The 24,392-nt window shown below is 44.4% G+C and overlaps 11 protein-coding genes across 11 annotated transcripts; 9 read left to right on the top strand and 2 right to left on the bottom strand.

Moving 5' to 3' along the window:
• Positions 1-728: 728 nt before the first annotated feature.
• Positions 729-4,853, top strand: AWJ20_3540 (uncharacterized protein; the record flags this gene model as incomplete). Its single annotated transcript, XM_018880566.1, has 2 exons — positions 729-867; positions 1,648-4,853. The coding sequence occupies 2 exons, from the start codon at positions 729-731 to the stop codon at positions 4,851-4,853; spliced, it is 3,345 nt and encodes a 1,114-aa protein (XP_018738373.1).
• Positions 4,854-8,187: 3,334 nt separating this feature from the next.
• On the top strand, positions 8,188-9,069 carry AWJ20_3539 (uncharacterized protein; the record flags this gene model as incomplete). Its single annotated transcript, XM_018880564.1, has 1 exon — positions 8,188-9,069. One exon carries the CDS (start codon positions 8,188-8,190, stop codon positions 9,067-9,069), a length of 882 nt encoding a protein of 293 aa, XP_018738372.1.
• A 235-nt stretch (positions 9,070-9,304) lies between these two features.
• AWJ20_3538 (uncharacterized protein) lies at positions 9,305-9,703 on the bottom strand (the record flags this gene model as incomplete). The annotated part of the gene is made up of 1 exon (XM_018880563.1): positions 9,305-9,703. The coding sequence occupies one exon, from the start codon at positions 9,701-9,703 to the stop codon at positions 9,305-9,307; it is 399 nt and encodes a 132-aa protein (XP_018738371.1).
• Positions 9,704-10,755: 1,052 nt separating this feature from the next.
• On the top strand, positions 10,756-13,308 carry KIP3 (tubulin-dependent ATPase KIP3; the record flags this gene model as incomplete). The annotated part of the gene is made up of 1 exon (XM_018880562.1): positions 10,756-13,308. One exon carries the CDS (start codon positions 10,756-10,758, stop codon positions 13,306-13,308), a length of 2,553 nt encoding a protein of 850 aa, XP_018738370.1.
• Positions 13,309-13,664: 356 nt separating this feature from the next.
• On the top strand, positions 13,665-13,976 carry TUM1 (Tum1p; the record flags this gene model as incomplete). The annotated part of the gene is made up of 1 exon (XM_018880561.1): positions 13,665-13,976. The coding sequence occupies one exon, from the start codon at positions 13,665-13,667 to the stop codon at positions 13,974-13,976; it is 312 nt and encodes a 103-aa protein (XP_018738369.1).
• A 93-nt stretch (positions 13,977-14,069) lies between these two features.
• TUM1 (Tum1p) lies at positions 14,070-14,585 on the top strand (the record flags this gene model as incomplete). The annotated part of the gene is made up of 1 exon (XM_018880560.1): positions 14,070-14,585. The coding sequence occupies one exon, from the start codon at positions 14,070-14,072 to the stop codon at positions 14,583-14,585; it is 516 nt and encodes a 171-aa protein (XP_018738368.1).
• Positions 14,586-14,980: 395 nt separating this feature from the next.
• Positions 14,981-15,523, bottom strand: AWJ20_3534 (uncharacterized protein; the record flags this gene model as incomplete). Its single annotated transcript, XM_018880559.1, has 1 exon — positions 14,981-15,523. One exon carries the CDS (start codon positions 15,521-15,523, stop codon positions 14,981-14,983), a length of 543 nt encoding a protein of 180 aa, XP_018738367.1.
• A 2,041-nt stretch (positions 15,524-17,564) lies between these two features.
• AWJ20_3533 (uncharacterized protein) lies at positions 17,565-19,826 on the top strand (the record flags this gene model as incomplete). Its single annotated transcript, XM_018880558.1, has 1 exon — positions 17,565-19,826. The coding sequence occupies one exon, from the start codon at positions 17,565-17,567 to the stop codon at positions 19,824-19,826; it is 2,262 nt and encodes a 753-aa protein (XP_018738366.1).
• Positions 19,827-20,616: 790 nt separating this feature from the next.
• KRS1 (lysine--tRNA ligase KRS1) lies at positions 20,617-21,969 on the top strand (the record flags this gene model as incomplete). Its single annotated transcript, XM_018880557.1, has 1 exon — positions 20,617-21,969. The coding sequence occupies one exon, from the start codon at positions 20,617-20,619 to the stop codon at positions 21,967-21,969; it is 1,353 nt and encodes a 450-aa protein (XP_018738365.1).
• A 187-nt stretch (positions 21,970-22,156) lies between these two features.
• Positions 22,157-23,149, top strand: RNH201 (Rnh201p; the record flags this gene model as incomplete). The annotated part of the gene is made up of 1 exon (XM_018880556.1): positions 22,157-23,149. One exon carries the CDS (start codon positions 22,157-22,159, stop codon positions 23,147-23,149), a length of 993 nt encoding a protein of 330 aa, XP_018738364.1.
• A 529-nt stretch (positions 23,150-23,678) lies between these two features.
• Positions 23,679-24,242, top strand: PHO88 (Pho88p; the record flags this gene model as incomplete). Its single annotated transcript, XM_018880555.1, has 1 exon — positions 23,679-24,242. One exon carries the CDS (start codon positions 23,679-23,681, stop codon positions 24,240-24,242), a length of 564 nt encoding a protein of 187 aa, XP_018738363.1.
• Positions 24,243-24,392: the final 150 nt, after the last annotated feature.

Raw genomic sequence — 24,392 nt, 5'->3', positions numbered from 1 at the left:
TAGCAGCTGTTTCGGTGCATTTCTCACAAGGAATTGTCTTAGTGACTTCTTCAGTAATTGTACTGTAAAATGTAGTCCCAGCTGAGGTAGAACATGGTACCGTGAGTGTAGTAAGACTGGTAACCGTGGTTAGATGAATTCCTTGTGAAGTAGTAAGGGAACCAGTAGCACCGGCACCAGAAACTGTGCCAGAAACACCGGCTTTGCCTGTTCCAGACACGCTCGCGGTAGGAGTTGTAGTTCCTGAGTTGCCGGCACTAGCACTGGCTCCAGCGCTGGCTCCGGCACTGGCTGCAGTACTGGCTGCAGTACTGCCACCAGCACTGGCACCTGTTGAACTGCCTGATGCTGAACCTGTAGTACTAGATGAACTGCAAGTAGATGGTTCAGCAAATGGTGCAATTGAAAGCCCGAAAACTGAATTGACATTAGAGATTGCAGCATTCAAACCACCATCTTGACAAACCACACTGGCTTGGGTCAGGATTTGCTCAGCAAGAGCCACAAGCTGTTGAACATCAGCAGCAGTACTGGCGGCAATATTTGAAGCAACTTCTTCGCCGTAGAATTGGCTGAAGTCATTAATTGCGCTGACAATAGACTCAACAGCTTGAAGAGCTGCTTGACCTGCAGCAGTGGTATCTGCTCTTCTCACCAAGCTCGAAGCGACAAGGTTAACAAGGTCAGCAATGAACTGCTCAATAGAACCGATAAGACCCTCAAAAGCAATGGCCACGTTTCCGGGGTTTGCTGGAAGTTGCTCTAAGGCTGATAACAAAGCGGCATCTGCTGATGCAATGGCAGCCAAATCACTGGCAATACCACTAGCAACTCCAGTTGAACTAGCGGAGGCAGCTGAGGAGGCTGGTGCACTAGTAACGACAGCTGATCCAGAAAGTGGAGCGCTTGTTGGGCCAGAGGATGCACCCGAGGACTGAGCAGCAGAGGCCGAACCTGATAATTGACTGCCACTGGACTGAGCTCCAGTGGATTGGGCTCCAGATGATGGAGAACCACTTGATTGAACACCACTGGATGGTGCTCCAGAAGTTGGTGCGCCGCTGGATGGAACACCACTAGATTGAGCTCCAGATGATGGAGAACCACTTGATTGAACACCACTGGATGGTGCTCCAGAAGTTGGTGCGCCGCTGGATTGAACACCACTAGACTGAGCTCCAGAAGTTGGTGCACCGCTAGACTGGGCTCCTGAAGTTGGTGCAGCGCTGGATTGAACACCACTAGACGGGGCTCCAGAAGTTGGTGCGCCGCTGGATTGAACGCCACTGGATGGTGCTCCAGATGATGGAGAACCACTTGATTGAACACCACTGGATGGTGCTCCAGAAGTTGGTGCGCCGCTGGATGGAACACCACTAGATTGAGCTCCAGATGATGGAGAACCACTTGATTGAACACCACTGGATGGTGCTCCAGAAGTTGGTGCGCCGCTGGATTGAACACCACTAGACTGAGCTCCAGAAGTTGGTGCACCACTAGACTGGGCTCCTGAAGTTGGTGCAGCGCTGGATTGAACACCACTAGACGGGGCTCCAGAAGTTGGTGCGCCGCTGGATTGAACGCCACTGGATGGTGCTCCAGATGATGGAGAACCACTTGGTTGAACACCACTGGATGGTGCTCCAGAAGTTGGTGCGCCGCTGGATGGAACACCACTGGATGGTGCTCCAGAAGTTGGTGCGCCGCTGGATAGAACACCACTAGACTGGGCTCCAGAAGTTGGTGCGCCGCTAGATTGGACGCCACTAGATGGAGATCCAGAAGAAGGAGCACCGCTAGATTGGACACCACTTGATGGAGCGCCGCTGGACTGGACACCACTAGAAGGAGCTCCAGAGGTTGATGTACCACTAGAGGGCTGTGGGCCACTACGCTGGGCTACAGAAGATGGCCCACTAACTGAACTTTCTCCAGATGTGAGAGCACTATTGGCGCTAGCCAACGTTCCAGAAGACGAAAGACTAGAAGTGGTCGCAGAAAGGACATTACTAGTGAGAGCAGATGAAGTTGTTCCAGTTGTACTGCTGTTCGCAAATGGAGCACTGGATAATCTAAACGAACTAGGGGCTGCGGAGGAGACTAAGGAAGAAGTTGGGGATGAAGCAGCAGAAGAAATTGCTGAAGATGCTGCCGAAGAACCAGCTGAAGAGGCAACTGATGAAGCTGCTGATGAAGCTGCTGATGAAGCTTCTGATGACGAAACAGATGAAGCTGCAACAGAAGACGAAGCGACTGATGAGGCGGCAGAAGAAGCTGCAGACGACGAAGCGACTGATGAAGCAGCAGATGATGAAGCGACTGATGAAGCAGCAGATGACGACGCGGCAGACGACGAAGCGACTGATGAACCAACTGACGACGAAGCGACTGATGAAGCAGCAGACGACGAAGCGGCAGAAGAAGCAGCTGAAGAAGCAGCTGACGACGAAGCGGCAGAAGAAGCAGCTGAAGAAGCAGCTGACGACGAAGCGACTGATGAAGCAGCTGACGACGAAGCTACTGATGAAGCAGCTGACGACGAAGCGGCAGAAGAAGCAGCTGAAGAAGCAGCTGACGACGAAGCGACTGATGAAGCAGCTGACGACGAAGCTACTGATGAAGCAGCTGATGACGAAGCGGCAGACGAGGCGACTGATGAAACAGCAGACGACGAAGCGGCAGAAGAAGCAGCTGATGAAGCAGCTGATGACGAAGCAATTGATGAGGTAGCTGAAGACGAAACGGCAGAAGAAGCAGCTGACGACGAAGCGACTGATGAAGCGGTGGAAGAAGCAGCGGACGACGAAGCAGCTGACGAAGGGGCAGAAGAAACAGCTGAAGACGAAACTGCTGATGAGGCGGCAGATGAAGAAGCTGCTGAAGAAGAAGCGGCAGAAGATGCTGTTGAAGACTCGGCTGAAGAACCACTAGAAGAAGCGGCAGATGAAGATGCAGCTGAAGAAGAAGCGGCAGAAGATACAGCAGAAGAAGAAGGTGCCGAAGAGGACTCAGCAGAAGACGAGGCTACTGAAGACGAAATTGCTGACGACGAAGCGACGGATGAAGCTGCCGAAGATGAAGCGGCAGAAGATGAAGCGGCAGAAGAAGATGCAGACGACGAAGCGACTGATGAAGCAGGAGATGATGAAGCGACTGATGAAGCAGCAGATGACGACGCGGCAGACGACGAAGCGACTGATGAACCAACTGACGACGAAGCGACTGATGAAGCAGCAGACGACGAAGCGGCAGAAGAAGCAGCTGAAGAAGCAGCAGAAGAAGCAGCTGAAGAAGCAGCTGACGACGAAGCTACTGATGAAGCAGCTGACGACGAAGCGGCTGAAGAAGCAGCTGAAGAAGCAGCTGACGACGAAGCGACTGATGAAGCAGCTGACGACGAAGCTACTGATGAAGCAGCTGACGACGAAGCGGCAGAAGAAGCAGCTGAAGAAGCAGCTGACGACGAAGCGACTGATGAAGCAGCTGACGACGAAGCGGCTGAAGAAGCAGCTGAAGAAGCAGCTGACGACGAAGCGACTGATGAAGCAGCTGACGACGAAGCGGCAGAAGAAGCAGCTGAAGACGAAGCAGCTGAAGACGAAGCAGCCGAAGACGAAGCGGCAGATGAAGAAGCTGCCGATGAAGCTGCAGATGAGGACTCAGCTGATGAAGAAGCGGCAGAAGACGAAGCTGCAGATGAGGACTCAGCTGATGAAGAAGCGGCAGAAGACGAAGCTGCTGAAGACGATGCGGCCGAAGAAGAGGCTTCCGACGACGAGGCTGCCGAAGACGAAGCTGCCGAAGACGAAGCTGCTGAAGACGAAGCTGCTGAAGATGAAGCTGCCGAAGACGAAGCTGCCGAAGACGAAGCGGCAGATGAGGAGGCTGCCGATGAAGAAGCTGCCGAAGACGAAGCAGCTGAAGACGAAGCGGCCGAAGACGAAGCGGCCGAAGACGAAGCTGCCGAAGACGATGCGACAGATGAGGAGGCTGCCGATGAAGAAGCTGCAGATGAGGATTCAGCTGATGAAGAAGCGGCAGAAGACGAAGCGGCAGAGGACGACGCGGCAGAGGACGAAGCTGCCGAAGACGAAGCTGCTGAAGATGAAGCTGCCGAAGACGCAGCTGCTGAAGACGAAGCTGCTGAAGACGAAGCTGCTGAAGACGAAGCTGCTGAAGACGAAGCTGCCGAAGACGAAGCGGCCGAAGACGACGCGGCAGATGAGGAGGCTGCCGAAGAAGAAGCGGCAGAAGAAGAAGCTGCTGAAGAAGACGCTGCTGAAGACGAAGCGGCCGAAGAAGACGCTGCCGATGAAGAAGCTGCAGATGAGGATTCAGCTGATGAAGAAGCGGCAGAAGACGAAGCGGCAGAGGACGAAGCTGCTGAAGATGAAGCAGCAGAAGACGAAGCGGCCGAAGAAGAAGCTGCTGAAGATGAAGCAGCAGAAGACGAAGCGGCCGAAGAAGACGCTGCTGAAGACGAAGCGGCCGAAGAAGAAGCAGCAGAAGACGAAGCGGCCGAAGAAGAAGCTGCTGAAGATGAAGCAGCAGAAGACGAAGCGGCCGAAGAAGACGCTGCTGAAGACGAAGCGGCCGAAGAAGAAGCAGCAGATGAGGAGGCTGCCGACGAAGCTGCTGAAGATGAAGCAGCAGAAGACGAAGCGACAGAAGAAGAAGCAGCAGATGAGGAGGCTGCCGACGAAGCTGCTGAAGATGAAGCAGCAGAAGACGAAGCGACAGAAGAAGAAGCGGCTGATGAGGAGGCTGCCGACGACGAAGCTACCGACGAAGAGCAAGCACCATCATTTGGAGGAGGTGTGGGCGTTGGTGCGAGAGATGTAATACTATATTGACTTGCTGCAGATACAAATGCGTCGTTGATATCTTCGAAATCGGTGACGACATCTGGAAGTGCGGCACAATCAAACTTGCTATATGCTTGCTCTTCCAAATCCACAGTCAACCCTTGTAGACTTGAGATGTCTTGTGATACAAGTTCTGGGGCAACTGATCCAACAAGACCACTTGAAAATATAGGGTATTTAGCTACAAGTTCTTGAAGTAACCCTACAATTGGTACAGTAGCGTCACTTAACCCATTGGCAACTGCCACACTATCACATGAAGTGGCCGGGGAAGCAATCGCACTTGCTGCACCGGTAGCAGAACTTAGATAATCTTGTAAAGTAGAAGCTCCGCTTTGAATGCTAAGTGCACCTTCAAGGTCACTGTCATCAGTGAATAAACCTACTTGAACACTTACAGAAGAAGCTCCAGAAGAAATTGAGCTGACAACTTCGATCAGTGACTCGACTGCCCCAGTTGGAGCGTTGCACTGGGCATCTACCTGTTTGACCAATGCCACGGCAAGGGCCCAGGAGCTGAAATGGAATACTTTAACCATTTTAGCCTGAAAGCGAGCGACTTGAAGTTTGTAAAGCGAGGGTCGAGAAATAGTTTAGAAATAGACATTTAGCGAGTTGGGCCCATATATATTCGTAATAGGTTCGTAATAGGATATAGTCATACAAAAAAGTCCACTTGGAATGACTACCCTACCACTGATATTGCATTGTCGCTTGTCTAGTCAAACTGGAGTGACCCGGTTCAGATGATCTGCACTTTTAACCTTTAATGTAGGTCGGTGCATTGCATATGCATGATTAATGAGCTAGTCTTACATATACATTGTTCGATCGTTCTAACCGTTTATGATCGCTGAAAAGATTGGCATTCAGTCAACAGCAGCCACTACAACTGGGCTTATATTAAATCGAAACTGCCCAAATTAGGCATATACATCTTCGACGTACTCCTAGAAAGTGAGTTAGTTAGCTCCTTACTAAAATCAGCGAGGATCATCGTGCTCTGGTGAGGTGAACTGCAAGAACCCCTTATTTAACCTCATAGCCAGTATTGGGTGCGCACGTTTTCGTTAAGTTGAAGAATTTAACTAGGGGATTAAAGCAATTGTGTTGAATACAGCTTGAATTACCATACCACATTAAGTCCCCTAGAGTGTGGCTCACCATTAGCTTGTTCAATATCCTTTGAATCAGCCTTTGCTCTCCCAATTTACCTTGAAATGTGTCGTTGGTAATGCCTCCGTTAAAATTCTGCTCTTAGCGAAATTCATTGCATTTGGCAAGTAGTCTCGAATGGATTCTATTGGCCAACTTACCAATTGCTTCAAAAAAGACACTACTATTAATTAGTTCAACATATGGCTGCATTACAACGACGATCAGAAAATACAGGTTGCGGATCAGAATGCTCAAACCAATAGGAATGGGATTCAGTTGGCCATAACCAGGGAAGACATATCTAGAATCCGGAGACGATACCTGTTGATCTATTTGATTGAGTGAATAGATCGGCCCTTGTGCTCCGTTGCATAGACATGCAGAACAATAAATCCACCGCATTACTGCGTACCCGTTGCATATTATATGCAGGAATTAGGACTTCTAACCGTGTTAACATGAAAAGCTTAGTGCCGATTATATCTTGCGGTGTGGATTGACCATCGATAAAGGGAGTTTAAATTGCCTATTTTGAGAAATATTTCGGGAAGCAGACTTTGATGGTAAGTGATATTTTTGATACAAAGCTCAAAATTTACCTGCCGTTCTCAGTTCTGGATCTCTCCTCCAAGAGGCTCGGTTTAAGGGGCAGAAGAAAAAACAACGCAGGCTACAGGTTTTCATTTCTATATACCTATTTAATCAGCCTTTATTATATGCACATTATAGAATTCGGGTATCCTGCTGGGCTCTGCTAGAACTCCGTGAGCCGTTCTTTTATCCGTTAACCTATTAGCTGGTTTTTTGTTTGATGTAACTTTTTTCTTAGATTAACTGGTTATAAATTCAGATCACTTAACTATATTACTGAAGAAAATACCCCATATGCCGTGATCGCACAACATTGAGGACAATGGATAATGCAGCGATAGAAGAAGGCGGGTTGGGGACACCCGGAGACCCCTAGCGTCATTCATTTGTCTAGACATCGCTGCTATTGACTCAAACTTCGAATAATCTCTGTTATGAATAGCAAATATAATATCAAAACAGGAGATCTTCCAATTAACCAGATCAAGAAACCCCTTAACTTGTTTTGGCCTTTATTACCACCGCTGAAATACTGTGGCCCGTATATACCTTTCAATGACGTTCTCATCATTGATATCTAGCTCCCAGTGGGGGCCAAAAGCCGTATTTTGTTCTGTTTTCACGTGCCGGAACTGCATCTTTCTCGTCTATGCAGCAAAGAATTATTAAACTTTAAAAGTGGAAGAGTGCATGCATATATGCACGCTCGGACTATCAAAGGTAGATCGAGATTACCGTTAACGATTGTTACACATTTATGAGCTTGTTTCTTGACATACATAAGTCAATCTGAATTAACAAGTCAGATCTACACCTACAATGCCGATCATGTCAGAGATAAACCTGGGGAGATTGAACCTCAGTCCACAATACTTTGTCCACTGAGATTAATCCAATTTTTTTTTATTTTCACTTTCCTTTCAAACTTGCAGGATTTGCAGCTGTAGTTTTACGTAGTTTATTCTCAGTACAGAAGCAAGTCTTAGTCTACCGACGCTAAGTATATAAGTCTAGGCTTTGTTGTCATGCAGGGAGAGCGGTACGTGCTAATGAGGTTAGCTTCGAAATTGGCCGTTACCTTCTTTATAATCTAATCTAAGGATCTTCCTTTCTTGGTGACTCCGTGCTAGAAGTGGATTCATTTCTTATTGGTCATAACTTGCAAATTTACCAAATGTTCTGCATTCAAGCTATTTGTTGCGGTATGGAAATGTGAGTGTCCCATTTGGAGCAGCTGCTAGAGCCAACTTGGCTAAATAACCATAGGCATTGCTTTGGATTTGGAATAAAAAATGAACTTGGGTTATTGTTAAATATAGATTATTCTCGATTGTACAACCAGTTTGGTTTTTTGCAGTCCTGTTTTGCGGTAAAAGTGGTATGAATATACTACCAGTCTAGATCAGTGTGAGGCTATTGGTACCTATTGCACGTGACTTCAGCAATGTTGATCCGTTTAGGCCCGTAGAATGTGGAGGCGTAACATGTGGAGTCTTTCTACTATGTGAATGTGAATCAGCTGAAAATGTCAAAGGGGTGGATTCTCGTTCGTGCCCTCCTGATTGCGGGGTTGATGGTTCGGGCATACCGCCGAAAATCTCTTACAACAGCAGGAATTGTTATTGCTGTGATTACAGGAATTATTCACAGCGCTACCGATTCATCTGTTAATCTGGCTTTGCTCATAGGCTTCTTTATTACAGGAACGGTGTTCACGAAAGTGAAGGCTGATGTCAAACGCTCGTTGACAGTTCACATTGATGATAAGGGCTCAGAATTTCATGAGACTCGCAATCATATTCAGGTCTTGGCAAACTCGGTTGTTGCCTCGATTCTGATAATTATCCAGCTCGCAATTGACCGTCAAGAATATCCCAGATATTGGCAGGTGACTCAAGTAGGTATTGTTGCCCAATATGCAGCAGTAACCGCTGATACCTGGTCGTCTGAACTAGGCATATTATCGAAGACGACACCTCGTCTTATCACAACCTTGAAGCCATGTCCTAAAGGCACCAATGGTGGAGTGTCAGAGTTGGGTCTTAGAGTTGCTCTATTTGGCGGTTTCTTCGTCGGCGGAATAGCTTCTTTCTTTTCACCGGTCTCGCTGATTCCTCACAATGGTAGCCCTGGTATGGGAATCCCCTCCCTGGGCATAACTGAGTGGACGGTCTTGGATAGGGCTCAATTCATATTTTTCACTGGAGTGGTTGGTCTGTTTGGTAGCTTGCTTGATTCTTTGCTCGGTGCACTCTTTCAAAAGTCTCTAGTTAATCGTGAAGGCAAGATTATCGAAGTAGAAGGAGGATATCGTTTCAAAGAGGCTTCTCTTAATAAGGTGGGTGACGTAAAAGCATTCTCCGGTCTTGATATCCTGTCCAATAATCAAGTAAATTTTGCTATGGCAATCTCGACCACAATCTTAACTATGATTGCTTGGTGGACCCTGTTTTAAAAAAGAATTCAAGTGTGTTGTGTTATCACGCACAATTGATCAAACTTCCGCTCAAAGTATCGAGCTTTGCCCGAGTACTTGAGGGTGCGCTTATATGGCTTCTGGAGCATATATTTATAACCACTTTATTATTTTATTTTTATTATTTTTGCTTGAGTTGTACCAGCTGGTTTCGGTTCTAGTTCTTACAATTGATGTTGGTATGCTGTTTATTCTGGATGATTCGAGTACGACCTCAGCTTCCACGATAAGTAGAATATGAGTAATTACTAAGTAGTAGAGGAATATGATAATGGCCATCGGCAGGGTTGTCTACCAAAAAGACGATTTCAACAAATGGAAAAAATGCGTTCTTAGTGGATCCACTATGAGCTGTACTGGCTGTTAAGTATGCTAAAGTATCAAACCGGATCTTATAACAACCTCCAACAACTCGCCCAGTAGACGCAGTGATCTCAGCTAACGGTGTACCCCATTTCGCAATTCTTCCATCACTATCAGTAACTGCCGTTGAAACTGATTTGAACTCAAGTGTTCTATCATCCAGCTTAAACAATTGACAGGGGATCCCTTTAGCTGGACGACCCTTGACCGTATCCAAAACGTGACAGGTAATAGGATCCCTTGTAGCCATATCCAATTTTCACTTGAATTTTTTTTCTATATGTGAGGTTACTGGATCGATAGAGCTGGATAGATATCTGTGATAAATCTGATATGCACTGTGGACCAGGTTATGATATACTGATAGGCTGTCTTTTATCTTAGTGGAGATTGATGCAAAGCTGCTGATCTTCTTCCTTGAATGGCCGCGCCCTTATTCCTTACTACTGATAGGGGTTAGGATTTGATCATGTCCGAGGAATTGGGGGTTTAGTAGCTATCAATAGTTCTTGAGTGTAGAGATAGATATCATGATATCAGTAACTTCTATGTTATTGAAAATAACCTGAAGAAACTGCCAAATATATTCTCATAGTCATCTCAAGTATAAGGCCAAATCCGTATTTGTGAGTCACCAATGAATATCGCATACAAATAAGATATTGTAGTAAATCATGGCACAGGATTTTGGATCTAAACTACAAATCTGTTTTTTAAACATAGTATTTTACAAGTATCAACTTCGTCCTTTCAGTTCACATAAACTACAGAAAAATAGAACACCTTCAGGTTTCAATGAGTATTATGACTGATCAAGTATTCAGTTGCCGGATTAGGTCGATCTTTGATAGTCAGACTGATTTGAGTAGAATACGACCAGAATTTTCGAGTGTTTCCGGTGAAACTGTTGATACCCGGATCCGATAACTGGATCTGTAATAGACAATTAAGTGATTGTCTGGACTCTTGTTGGCTCTTCATGTCAGGGTTCACGTATCCTGCATGGAATGTCACGCGGCATGTTTACTCGCGGCACCATGCTGCAGGAGGTATTATTGAACCTCCCTGTTGGTAAAAGATCATCAGTGTACAAGGATTCATCTGGAGACAATTTTAAGTTTTACCTATTATTAATTGGCCTTTATATAGACTCAAGAGACGCAGTTAAATAGAATCTGCCGGTTCTTATTCCGAACCGCTGCTAAAGTGGAGGAAGAAAACTGAGCATAGTTCTATTTGTAACGCGTTAAACAGTAAGTTATCTAGGGCATCCATGGTTCATTAAAAAACTAACAATTTTAGATGACAAGCTCCCGGTCTTCTATGAGAATAAATCTGGAAAACGGCCAGAATAGTCCTAGATCTCCGTCTCGGTTGTCGGTGAAACATAATCTTGCTGGTCATAGCCGAACACTAAGCTTGGAGTCTATAAGTGGAGCTTTGAATAGAAATGCCAAGCTGCCAGCAACCATCACAGTCAATGTAGCGGTTCGTGTGAGGCCTCCAGTTGGTGCATCTAAAGTTATTGAACCTGACTATTCCCCGTCTCCGAAAAATGTCGCATCGGTGGTAGACTCAATAAGCCCAACAAGCATTTCGGTTTCAACCAACATAGCTGGTGGTATCCAGGCTGGTCCTGTTAGTGGCAGCAAAAAGTTCATATTTGATCGAGTATTTGATGAGGCTACTCCTCAGATTGGGATATTTGAACATGTAAAAGATTCAATTCCTTCTCTAATCAAAGGGTACAATGTTTCAATCATGGCATACGGCCAGTCTGGTTCAGGTAAGAGCTATACTATGGGAACTTCAGATAATCAGGATGACGAAGCAACAATGGGTATCATCAGCAGAGCATCTAAAGAGCTATTTGACGAGTTGAATATATTGAAGAGAAGTGAACAGACGGCCGCTTTGCCGAGCCAGACACTTTCAATAAATAACACCGCAATTGTTGATGCAAAGTCAGATACGATCAACAACACCGCGAATACATCTGTCCACTCTAGTAGTGACTCGCCGTGGGCAGTGGCTGTAAGCTACCTTGAAATTTATAACGAACAGTTCAGGGACTTACTAAATGCCTCAACTACACCGTCCAACATTTCCGTTCGCGAAGATATTAAAGGGAATATCATAGTTCATGGTCTGCGCCAGGTCCTGGTTGATAGTGCAGATGAGATTCTTCAAAAGCTCAATCAAGGGTCATCAGTACGACAAACTAATTCCACCGCCATAAACTCTCAATCGTCACGGTCTCATGCTATATTCTCAATTCATCTTACACAAAAGCAAGTTAATCCTGATACCGGGATCATTACAACAATCACCAGCAAATTGAATTTGGTCGACCTGGCTGGCAGTGAGCGACTGAAGAATACAAAGGCTACCGATGGAAGGGTCAAAGAAGGAATATCCATTAACTCCGGATTGACAAGCCTTGGTAAAGTAATATCACAACTGTCTCTTAACCCCAACGATCATATCTCGTATCGTGATTCAAAATTGACAAGAGTGCTACAGGATTCATTGGGCGGCAAGGCACTTACGTACTTGATAGCTTGTATTACGACTGAAAGTATCTATTTGAATGAGACTATTGGCACACTGACCTATGCACAGAGAGCTCGGTCAATACAGGTGACACCGGAGATTCAGGCGTCTCAAAGTAAAGATGATCTATTGTTAACTATCGAAAATCTTCGAAAAGAGGTTTCCTATTGGAAAAATCGAGTTGAACCTTCATCTCCAAATTTAGGCTATCGATCACCGTCACCGCTGACGAGATCTATGTTTTCATATAGAACATCGTCTCCATCTTTTGACGGCGGTCCTATTACAACCCCTACAACTGTTAAAGAAGGTAACCCCAGTTCCTTCAAATTTCCTCCCATCAGTTCGCCACCTCCGGTATCCAGCATAGCATCCAGTAACTTGTCAACACCTAATCTATCCAGTTTTTCTACACCATTCCTTCCATCTACCAGCAGCATTTCACTTATTCCCAAGTACTCACTTCGGTCAGGAACACCACGAATGGAAAAACGAGCACAGTCTGAAGCCTTGACCGAGAATGAGCTATCGAGCCCCTCTTCTCTCATGCATAGCCCGCAAATCTATCAGAAAGAACGTCTACAAAGGTCTGAAGAACTCCAACACAATGTAAATACCGTTATCGAAGATTATGAAAAGACCATTGCGTCACTTCAAAACTCGCTCTCTGAGTCGCGCAAGCAAAATGAGATATTAACATTAGAGAAAGATCAACTATCAGCAGTAAATGACGAATTGAACCGATACACTGTGCTTCTTGAAAATAAATTACAAGCTCAATCAGGTACACTGGAAGAATATGAACAAAAATTGGCGCAGGTAGCCGAGATACAAAAAGCTTCATCATCGTCAGAATCGTCAGCAGATGTGCCTAGTCTTGAGGGTCAAATGACGAACATGATAGCTCCAGTAGCACTCGTGAGGTCACTAGAAACACAAATCACTGAGCTCAAGTCTGAACTAGAGAACCGTCGTAGAGATCACAAACATCATCTGGCAGAATCCCAATACCTGACTATGCAATATAATAATGCCCGTAACGAAGTCACGCAACTAATTAACGAACTCCAATCATTACGAACTAAACAAGACCAAGTTCCACCTCAATTAACTAAAGAAATAGCATTCAATAGTGCAGCAATTACCTCACTCAGCGATATCTCTGATACGAGCTTGGAAGAGCCCAAGACGCCACCCCACACTAGCTCGTCGCCTGAATTGCCTTACGACTCACCATCCTCCCTAAGAACCCCACTATCGAAGCGTAACCGACTTCCAGCTGGGTCGCTAGCTTTTTTCTGACGGGCGAGAGTAGTCCACAACGTACAGCAGCTGCTCTCGCTGTAGACGTTTTCATTGCTGTCGTTGCCATTATTTCTCTCAGATTGATTTATTTATATCAACTAGGCTTCTACGGCGGCTCTGCTGCCGAGTCAAATATATGATTGATATCATGCCAGTATTATCTCGCATTCTACTCAAGCTCTGGCTCCGTCAGCTGCATTTATCTTATTTTATAAGCTTATCGTCAGGGTACACGCCGGACTCACACGTTCTTCAGGTGAAGTCACGTGCCGAAGTGTAATTTGAATGTGGGGAATATCGCACCTTATCTTAGGACGCTCTTCTCGCTTGAGTTTTGTCATCATCAATCTACCATGTCACGGGTTCTTGAGTCGCTGATAAAATCTCAAAAGTACATTTCTGCTCAATCGTTCAAGGAGATTGTTGCAGCCGGTCTACCTAGTAACATTGTTCCAATTGATGCTACCTGGTATTTGCCCAATGCTGGTAGAAATGGATACGAAGAATTCAAGCAGGAAAGGATCCCTGGATCAGTTTTTCTAGACATTGATGAGGTAAAGGACGAGGCTTCTCCTTATCCACATATGATGCCAGATAAGAAAACTTTTGACCGTTCATTGTGTAAGACCATCTTATTATTAGATAAATATCAGAGCAGCAACTAACCTTTATTTTCAGCGAGCCTGGGATTATCTAGAGACGATACTCTGGTTGTTTATGATAAAGTAGGCAACTTTTCTGCACCACGTGCTTTGTGGATGCTACGGGCTTTTAAGCATACCAATTCAATTCTTCTCAATAGTTTCCCTGTATACAAAAAGCTCAATGGTGTTCTTGACACATCTCCTTTAAATGTCCCATCAGCTCGCAAGGCAACTAACTATATCTCCTCTGAGTATGATGCAGATGCAGTAATTTCCTATGAAGAATTGAAAAGTATAGTGGAAAACCCTCAAACAGTTGATAATTATTATATTTTGGATGCTCGTCCTGGCGGCCGGTTTGCCGGTTCGGATCCAGAACCACGCCCTGGAATCTCATCGGGTCATGTGCCAGGAGCCATTTCTTTGCCATTTAGCGATCTTGTTAAAGACGGACAGTTTGCACCAACAGATGAGATTTCCGCTGTGATAAAATCCAAGGGTATTGCCAATGACAAGCCGATTATAGTTATGTGTGGTACCGGCGTTACTGCCTGTGTCATTGAGAATGCGTTGAAAGAAATTGATGGACTCGACCAGCCTGTTCGCGTCTACGATGGTAGCTGGACGTAAGTTGTTGAGCCAAATCTCAGACCACATTGTCTTCTTTTCCCACTAAAGTTGGTACTAACTGTTCTAGCGAATGGGCTCAGAGGGCCCCTGAGTCTCTAATTGTCAAAGGCTAGATAAATAAGAAATAAATTATTTCGTAGAGTCTGGATCAGGTTCCTTCTCGCTTAGGGCGAGCACAAAGTCCCAGTCTTTTTTACTTACAGAAGTGACACTCAGTCTACCTTTCTTGACCAGTGGCATATCTGACAACTCAGAGTTAGCATATGATTTGAGTTCTGTCAGAGGCACAATTCTTTTTAAATGTTGGACATATTCTACGTCAACCATGAACCACCGGGGATTGTCTTCCTGACTTTTGGGATCATAGTATGGATGCTTTTTATCGAATGCTGTATCTACAATATGTGAGTTAGTTGTCTTTTGGAAACGATTGTTAAACAGCAGTTGGTGGCTGTTTTACTCATAGGGTTCTGATTGAACTCACAATCTACATATGCCTCCTTGTGAATCTTCATTATTCCTACGATACCGGGCACTTTACAATTAGAATGGTAAAAAAAAGCCAGCTCTCCTTGTTTCATGGCGCGCATGTTGTTCCTTGCTTCATAATTGCGAACACCATCCCATGGCGACACCTTCATATCCTTTAAGTCATCAATGCTGAATTTTACATCATGGCCATCAACCACTCTCGTCTCAGGTTCTGCTTTTAGCAGCCAGTATCGCGGTCTATCGGGTTCATCACCAGCAGCTTTGGGGGCAGCTTTTGCGTTTGTGGAACTAGCAGTCGACAAAGTCTTAGGAGTCTGTTCCTTTTTAGCCCTTTTGACTGATTTGTCGTTTTTCACCACCTCTTTTGTTTTCGGCTCATGGTCTTCTTCCTCTTTGGTTTGTTGTCTAGTTCTCCGACGAGTTCTAGGTAGAGTTTGCTCACTCATATCTTTACACACTTCTTTAGCTCGTCTCGTCTCGTCTCGTCTATCGGTGTTTAACGCTTTTAACGCGCCTGACTATGTAAGATAAAGTGTGACATGCGGCTCAACTGAACATGTCCTATTCCTATTTGGCATGTTTTAAACAACGATCCAGAAGCTAGAAAAAATAGGGAGCTGGCCCATACATATTCCAATTTCAAGTCCTATTTAAGCTCCATTTAATTAGAAGTATCTTATTTGTTATATTGATATATTGGTATGTAGTGCGTTGGAACATTTCTGCACAAAGTCAATATTAATGTATAGTGTTAAGACATCTGGCCAGTGGCTATTCAACATATTAAGTTAAGCACGTTGAAAGGCATACATACCTAACAATTAATATCATTTAGGGTGTGATTATATATTGCAGTTCTGAATTTTGTATTTTGAAAGAATGATAATACCGACTGCGAATGATAGGGGCTAACTACACCGTAATGAAGTCCTATCTGTATACAGGATTCCGAGTTAGTTCCGACAGCATTATCATGGTCAGCACAACCCAGTCATCAGAATAACAGACGCTACTAACAACCGCAGCCGAATATAATAACGGAAAAAACGGACTGGATATCGGTGATTCAGGGTCATGAGGACCAGAGAGGAGGTCGCATGTCAAAATGCATGACCGTGCATTATCAGATGCAACCTGCAGTGTACAAGTTGCGGATCAGCCGGTCTATTGCCGACCCGTGTTGGAAACAGCTCCCGCCCAGACCGAGGTACAAAGCTTAACCCGGGTTCTATCTGAACTGGTGCTTTCATGAAGCTTCAGGTTTGTATTTATCTGAGTTTTGTTATATGTTTTTTGCCTGTTGCCGGTCAGTCAGAACACGGGCCGTAATCGGAGCTAGGGTAGTGTGAGATCTTTGCCTCCGGCGGCTGGGGCTCCTCCCTAGACCCCGATGCTCCTCTTGCTACGCTCGAGTCGATTGCTCAGACTTAGTTCCGAGTGAAATCCTGTACAATGAGAGCATGTGATTTTAGGGCTGGGTCACAGCCGTTAAAAAGGTAGGATGCCCCCTGAAACTTCTAGCGCTACCCACGATATGGTCCGGCCGGTTAAAATAGCATACGGCATGACCGCCTCCCCAATTTGGAATGTCGAAGCCCATCCTAACCCAGATTAAGGCTCGAGACCGGTAACTCGGGCTGGCTATACAGGCGATAGACGGATCTAGTGAGCAACCACGCTAAGGGTGAAAAAAGTGGAAAATCAGATTTTGGACTGCTAGAAAGGAGAAATTTTGTTCCCAAAGTTTATTTAAGGGAAATTAGCTGCTTTGTTGGGAAACGAACAACTGATATATCAACAACCCTAGAGAAACGTGAGGAGGCAGGCTATCGTGTGATATCAACTTGCGTTGGCAGTCTGCAGGCGTAATAATATTTGTAGTGATCCGGCGACGTTAACTGTACCTACCTACACCTGAGTTATTTGTTTATACAAGGTCTTAGATTTGTGGAGGTGGCTTTGAAACGCAAGTGGTTGAGACAAGGAATTTTTTCAACTTAACATTAGCTTTTTATAACGGGTTACTTATTGAGCAATAGCAGTCCCCCTTTTTTTGTTGGGTGGGCTTAGCATTACAAGGTATACCTTCCCAGTACAACTAGTGGTCCCATTCTGGTCTGGTATATCCACGAAAAAATATATCTAAATATTGGCATTTAGGGTCGATTTTATTTGATCTATTTTGTAAGTATATACATGGATTTCAGTCACTTTATTTGGTATTCATGGTGGTGGTCATTATATTGGTATGGTAGTGATGGCAAATGGAAAAGGTGGCAGGACACTTGCTTCCAGCCCCTTGAAATCAGTTTCTTCACCGCCATAGTTTGATGCCGCTTTTCTGTGAGGAGTTTTGTCCTTGAGTAGTTGTTTATGGGTATTTGCGTGTGTGTGCTAAACTGTGCTTATTAAATAATCCCCCCTATTACGTTTTGTGAATGTTCTTCTAACACATCAGTAGCTAGTAGTTGCAGTTCTCGGTACGACATGCTGAAAGCACTTGGGCTGAGGTCGGCAAGTTCTCCTGGCGAGGCTGTCTCAAACAGCGATGCATTTAAGCAAAAACTGAGGGTTTTAGAAGATGCTATTTCTCTAGAACTGGGACTTAAAGCGATGGATCTTGTTATGGATGACCGATCTAATGACGCTGAGCAAATTTTGAAGCAAGGGAATTCTACTTATTATAAGCTAGCAAGAGGTGTTATCCATTTCATACAAGCAACTCTTGGGTTTGAACCCGAAGCTATTAAGAGAGCTGTTGATTCTCTACACGAAGCCGAGCAGGCGTCTTCTAAAGACCGTCAACGTGCCCAAAAATTGAATAGCAAAAGCTCATCGTTTCCTCCTGGGGCCGAGTATGCTCTTACCTTGGCAGAAGCTAATTTGATGGGTGCTATAGCCATGTTTTTGTCTGAGAGCGTTCTTGACGCTGCAAAGGCGTTTTTGAGATTGCGTAAAGCCTATCAAATATTGGATGAGCTTAACAACCAAATAAAAGGCCATAGTACACAACCACATAGTAGTCTTCTGGCAACTGCACTATCACATGTGTCCACTAAGCTCGAGTCAACTCATATCACGCCTAATTTGGTAGATAATGAGTCTCTTTCAACAGAGCAAAAGACTGTCTGGTCATCAAAACTGAAGGAATTTGAACGAGTGCGTAAAGAGCGCCTATCTACTATTGGCCGTTCAGTGAACCAGTCTTCAGTTACTTTGATTGGGAAGGATGAAAACGAACGAAGAGAGCAAGTCGGATCAAATGAAGAAGGCGACATTTTTACTGCTACTGATGAGTACATCGTTTCCGGCGTTAATTGTATGTTTGGTTTACTACAACTCATTCTTTCTATCATTCCTCCTACTTTAGGAAAAGTCATGTCTTTAGTGGGATTTAGAGGTAATAGAGAAGACGGACTTCGCATGCTTTGGAAGGCCTCGGAGTACTCGAATATCCATGGTGCTATTGCATTGCTGGCTCTATTACAGTTTTATGATGGTCCCACCCAGTTTGTAGATATCCAAAAGTCTAGTGGTGAGGAATCGGCTGGAAACAGCAGTGCAAACTCATCTTCGTCAGATAATGCAACTGCTAATACGAGTCCTACCCTATCGGCTTCTGTTAGCACATCTGCTCTGAGTGAATTGACTACCACATCCAATGGCCTTGCCGAAGAAGATCTCGCGAAAATCAAAGTACGCTTAGAATCTGCCTTAACAAAGGCACGCAAGTTTTATGCTAGAGGTGCTCTTTGGCAGTTGCAAGAAGGTAGAATGGTTGCTCATACCGACCTTGTTAAAGCTGTTGCAATAATGGATGATACTTCTAGTGGACCCATTCAGATGGTTCAAGTTGAAGGATTGATGCTCTTTGACAAGACTCTTATGACTTGTATTCTTCATGAATATGAGCGCTCCGCAGAAGCTTTTATCCGTCTGATTGATCTAAATACTTGGTCTCACGCTTTTTACATGTATCTTGCTGGTGCCTGCTATGTAGAGCTGTATCGAGATTTTGTGCTCAACAAGAAAGATGCCACGAAGGCAGCTCACTACAAGAAAAGGGCCAAAGAATGCATTGAAAAGGCTCCCAGTATGCTTGGAAAGCGGAAGTTCATGGCAAAGGCTATGCCATTTGATGTGTTTGTGCTTCGTAAGGTAAACCACTGGAAGGCTGTGTCTACGGCTAAGAATATTGATATTATAGATGCAATCACAACTTCACCGATCCATGAAGTTTTGTATTTTTACAATGGTTATAACCGCATGCCAAATAGTCAGCTCGAACAGACTTTGCAAACTCTTGGCTATTCTGGAAACCCCGGTACCCCGTACGCTGCCGAAGCAGAGCGAAATATTGTAGAAGAGACTGAGTCTGATTCTCTATCACGCTTCCTTTTAACCTCTGTCACTCTAAGGGCTCTTGGTAGAGTCAAGGAAGGTGCGGATTTGCTCACCACTCATGTTATACCCTTTGTTTGCGCCCCTGTGAGCAACCGTGGATTATCAAGTCATGGCGTTCCCAACAAAGTACAATATCACAAGCATCTCTCTGAGCCATGGTCTGGTCCCAGCGCAATTTATGAACGCGCCATTTTTGAATGGCAACTGCATGGCGTTCCTGGTGCTGGTGCGACCCGAGAATACCTCGAGTTGGCTGCTAACTGGGACGAAGATTATGAGCTCAGTACCAGAGTTGCATTCAAAATCAAGAGTGCAAAAGATAGATTAGATTCCTATAACTTATAGTTTTTTTTTTTGATTGCATAGATAAATAGCATATAAACCTGACCAATATGGGCAACCAAATCCATTCTCATTCTCGAGCTACATTATATATTCTGTTCTCCAGCTCTTGGGATTTTCTAAATCTGTGCATCTCAGGGCCCAGTCAACGCAGCTTCGGGATGCATGACGTTACACGGCTGTTATTTGAAAATCGAAGAGTAGAAGTCAAGAAATCATTATACAAATGTGTAAATAAACAAAAAGTATTGAAAATGGTAAGTAGAAATCGCACAGCACATTGTTTCCTATGATGAAATCAATTGTATCAAATAATTTTGCGAAGACTCGATGATTCGATTCTGATGAGCCAACAGTCTAATCTTCTCACTGAGGTTACGATGTGTAGTGACATGTTTTGTTTCAATGAGGTTCTGTTCTAACCATCTAGTGGCTCATTCGCCATAACCAACGTGGTCTTTACAGGATCCTGTATCAATCCACCTCTAGGTTGCATATAAGAAGTTATTCCAGGCAGGCTAAGTACAGCGAAGAATCAAGATCTAGTTTTGCAGAGCGCAATAACCAACTGAAAACCGGCCAAGAGTGGGCCGAAGTCAATGAGAGATTATATCCTCTTCTGGTAAATACGCGGCAAAATTCAGTGCCAACTCTTCGTATACCAGAGATCAGGCGTAGATGGGACAATGAATCAACCATCCATACCGACATACCAGATACAGAACTCATCCAGGTTAATGGACGAATCAGATCAATTCGTAGGTCTGGCAAGAAGCTAATATTTATTGATCTCATGCAAGATTTCAAACATATACAGGTCGTTCTTAACTGTAGAAAGCTGCCAAGTTTTGATGGTGATGTGGACAAATTCACAGAAGCGCATAATCTTTTTAGGAGAGGCGATATAATTACAGCTACTGGCAGACCATGGAGGACGAAAAGCGGCGAATTTTCAATATTAGCATCCGAACAAGCCAGATTATTATCGCCTTGCTTACACCCTCTACCTACTGAGTTAAATGAAGCAAATCGTCTTCATAACAGGGTAGTTGATCTCTCTGTGAATACCGAGGCTCGAGACACACTTCTTGCCCGAAGCACCATAATATCCAGCGTTCGAAAGTTTTTTGAGGAGCGTGATTTCATCGAAGTGCAAACTCCAATTCTGTCGAGTCACACTGGAGGGGCTACAGCCGAGCCATTTTTGACTGAATCACGGGCTCTGTCAAAAAAAGCTGACGATGAGCAAGCAGATACCAATGCTAGCACTACATTATCTCTTCGAATTGCGCCTGAACTATGGCTTAAAAGATTGGTGATATCTGGATTTGACAAAGTTTTTGAAATTGGTCAGTGCTTTCGAAACGAAGGAATTGATGCCTCTCATAATCCGGAATTTACTTCATGCGAGTTTTATCAATCATATACCTCGCTAGAACAGCTTATCGAAATAACTCAAAAACTGCTCCATACAGTGGTACAAGATGTTCAAAAAAGGCATCCGTATCTTAAAAGTCAGGAGTTACTTTCCACGCTTGCCCATCAGGTTAACGACAATAATAAATTACGACAAATAGATTTCATCTCAGAGATCGAATCCCAAACTTCGAAACAGTTGCCTGTAGATTTAGGCAATCGAACGGAATTACTTGCATACTATGACTCTATTGGCTTGGCTTGTCCCGACTCAAATACACCCTTGACCGCATCAAAATTATTGGATAATCTGGCCAGTGTATTCCTCGAACCCCAGTGCAATGCCCCAACTTTTATTGTGAACCATCCTCATGTGATGTCTCCATTGGCAAAGTCAACTACAATTGATATCAACGGTATACCTCGTAAAGTTTCCAGGCGTTTCGAATTATTTATTAATGGCAGAGAGTATGCTAATGCATATGAGGAGGAGAATAGTCCGTTTGTTCAAAGGGAAAACTTTTCAAGACAAGCATATGACAATCTGACCTTGAAGGATTCCGAGTCCCCACTCCCAGACGACAGCTATGTTTCGGCCATGGAATGGGGTCTTCCACCCACAGGAGGGTGGGGCATGGGAATCGACCGTCTTTGCATGCTCCTCACAGGAGCCGATAGAATCAGCCAGGTGTTGACATTTGGCAGTGTTAAAAGTGTAAATTATCAATAAGAGCGACAGGATGTTGGTTAGGAACTGTATATATAAATGAACGAAAAGCAATGCCTAGATGAATATTATTGATGGGTTATAGCATGAGGTCAATCAATATGTTATCTTTTGATAAGGGTTAGGTCTGTTCTATTTAAAATGCGCGTATCTAACGCGTCTGGCTGAGTCTCATTCAAACAAATATACAATGACTGTAGAAGCGACTATATTACCGAGCTCAGAAGAGGTGGAAGATGATTCCCTGGGTGAGGATCTGACACCTGTAGAGTTTGTACCTCCCTCGTTGCCCTGCGAAGATCAAGATCCTGCCGAGACATATACCTTCTATTCAGAAATCCCGTCAGAAATAGGCACAACTTCGACTCCATGTATACTTGGAGTTGATGAAGCTGGTCGTGGTCCTGTTCTTGGACCCATGGTATATGCAGTTAGCTACTGTAAAGTGGATTATAAACAAAAGCTGGCGGCTGTTGGATTTGATGATTCAAAAGTGTTAACTCATCAAACACGATCTGATCTGTTGGAGAAAATGTGCACCGATGAAGAATTGAAATCCAATATTGGCTGGGCCACTACAATCATGACAGCTAGAGATATTTCTAGTGGGATGCTGAGACCTGATAATCATGGGCCCTACAACTTAAATGAGCAGGCTCATGATACAACCATGGCCTTAATTGATCAAGTACTTAAAAGAGGTGTCAATGTAGTTGAAGCCTATGTCGATACAGTTGGTCCTCCAGCAAAATATCAAGACAAACTTTCGAAAAGATTCCCTTCCATCAAGTTTACTGTGGCTAAAAAGGCTGATTCGCTATACCCGATAGTCAGTGCCGCTTCAATTTGTGCCAAAGTTACGAGGGATGCATCATTAATAGCACAAGACACTAGTGGCGGTACTTGGGGCTCTGGTTATCCCTCTGACCCACGTACATCAGCATGGCTTCATGAAAAGATAGATCCTGTATTTGGGTGGCAGAATATTGTTCGGTTTTCCTGGCAGACCACACGGGATGCTTTTGAAAAGTCCCGAGGTGTCGAGATCGAGTGGGCCGATGACCACATTAAAACATTATCTAAAGTCACAGCTATGTTTGGCAAACAAGACAAACCAACTACCGTGACCACTGGTCTGGATATGTCAACACGCTGGTACGGTGCGAATGTCAGCTCGTTTTAGCTGCTTCTATATTATTTATTTATTTACGTTAATACTGTCCATCCTATTATCCTATTATCCTATCATGATATTATGATATAGCTGATTTCGAGCGTGTGATTTCTAGCGTGTGGGAATTTGTTCACAACTCTGCTGCTGCTACTTACTCTTCGGATGCGGGACCAGGAATATTTCAGATTAATTGGACCCCACCCCACGCCTGTACGATATCTGTCCCCCCTGAGTGTACGGCGTTATAATTGGTGAAAATTGTGCTTCTGCAGCCTTCTTTTGGCAGGGGCAACCGTCCAGTGGCGGCCTGTTGGGAGATAAATGATAGCGACATGGCAGGGCCTTTTTCTGCTTTTGGGTATATATGCACGGCACTAGCTGGCAATTCTAACCTGGGGGCACCCACTCACGCTGGCACTTATTAGATCAGTACATACAGTAGAATCTATCAATTACTTGAACCACTATTTTCTCAAACAACAGATAAGTTCTGTGTCTTGTGGAATCGATCTTTATTAAAACTTTCACATTAAAAAAAATGGTTAATCCAGCAGTCTCTAACCTTGTCATCATGCTTGTCATGATGCAAGTTTCAAAGAAAATCGACTTCGAGGACTCTACTGTCCTCTTAGGCGTCCGAGCTTTATATCTTGCCAGTAATGCTCTTATCTTTGGTCTCTATTTCTACACTAGATTCCAAATCAACAAGAAAAATGATCTGACTACCTTGAAGTATGTCGAGCCTCCTGCTCCTATGAGCGGTCAAACTGAGTCCAAATTGGTCACTACCACTATTAAGGAGTATGATCTTGGTCAAGTCACCTCTGCCATGAAGGGTGTTTTCCAAGGTATTGCCATGATGGCTTTCATGCACTTGTACATGAAGTACACCAACCCCTTGTTGATTCAATCTATCTTGCCTGTCAAGTCTGCTATTGAACAAAACATTGTTCAAATCCATGTTTTTGGCAAGCCTGCTGCCGGTAATCTCAAGCGTCCTTTCAAGGTTGCCAGCATGTTTGGTGCTGGTGATGTTAAGACCGACAAGAAGGCCATTTCTGAGGCTGAAGTCTCTGGTGCCGGTGGTGTCAAGGAGGATTAGAGCCATTTTCTTTCTCATTTATATGTTTGTAATAGTAAAAACGAACATAAAATAGATTAAAAAGAGCAAAACGGTGGAAATGAAAATTATAAATGTCCTGATGTAAATAAATAACTGTTTAAATAATATCTGTCCACGTAACCTGCGAAT

This window comes from Sugiyamaella lignohabitans, chromosome B (genome assembly GCF_001640025.1).
Source record: "Sugiyamaella lignohabitans strain CBS 10342 chromosome B, complete sequence".
NCBI classification, from domain to species: domain Eukaryota; kingdom Fungi; phylum Ascomycota; class Dipodascomycetes; order Dipodascales; family Trichomonascaceae; genus Sugiyamaella; species Sugiyamaella lignohabitans.
This window is presented reverse-complemented; position numbering and strand designations above follow the sequence as displayed.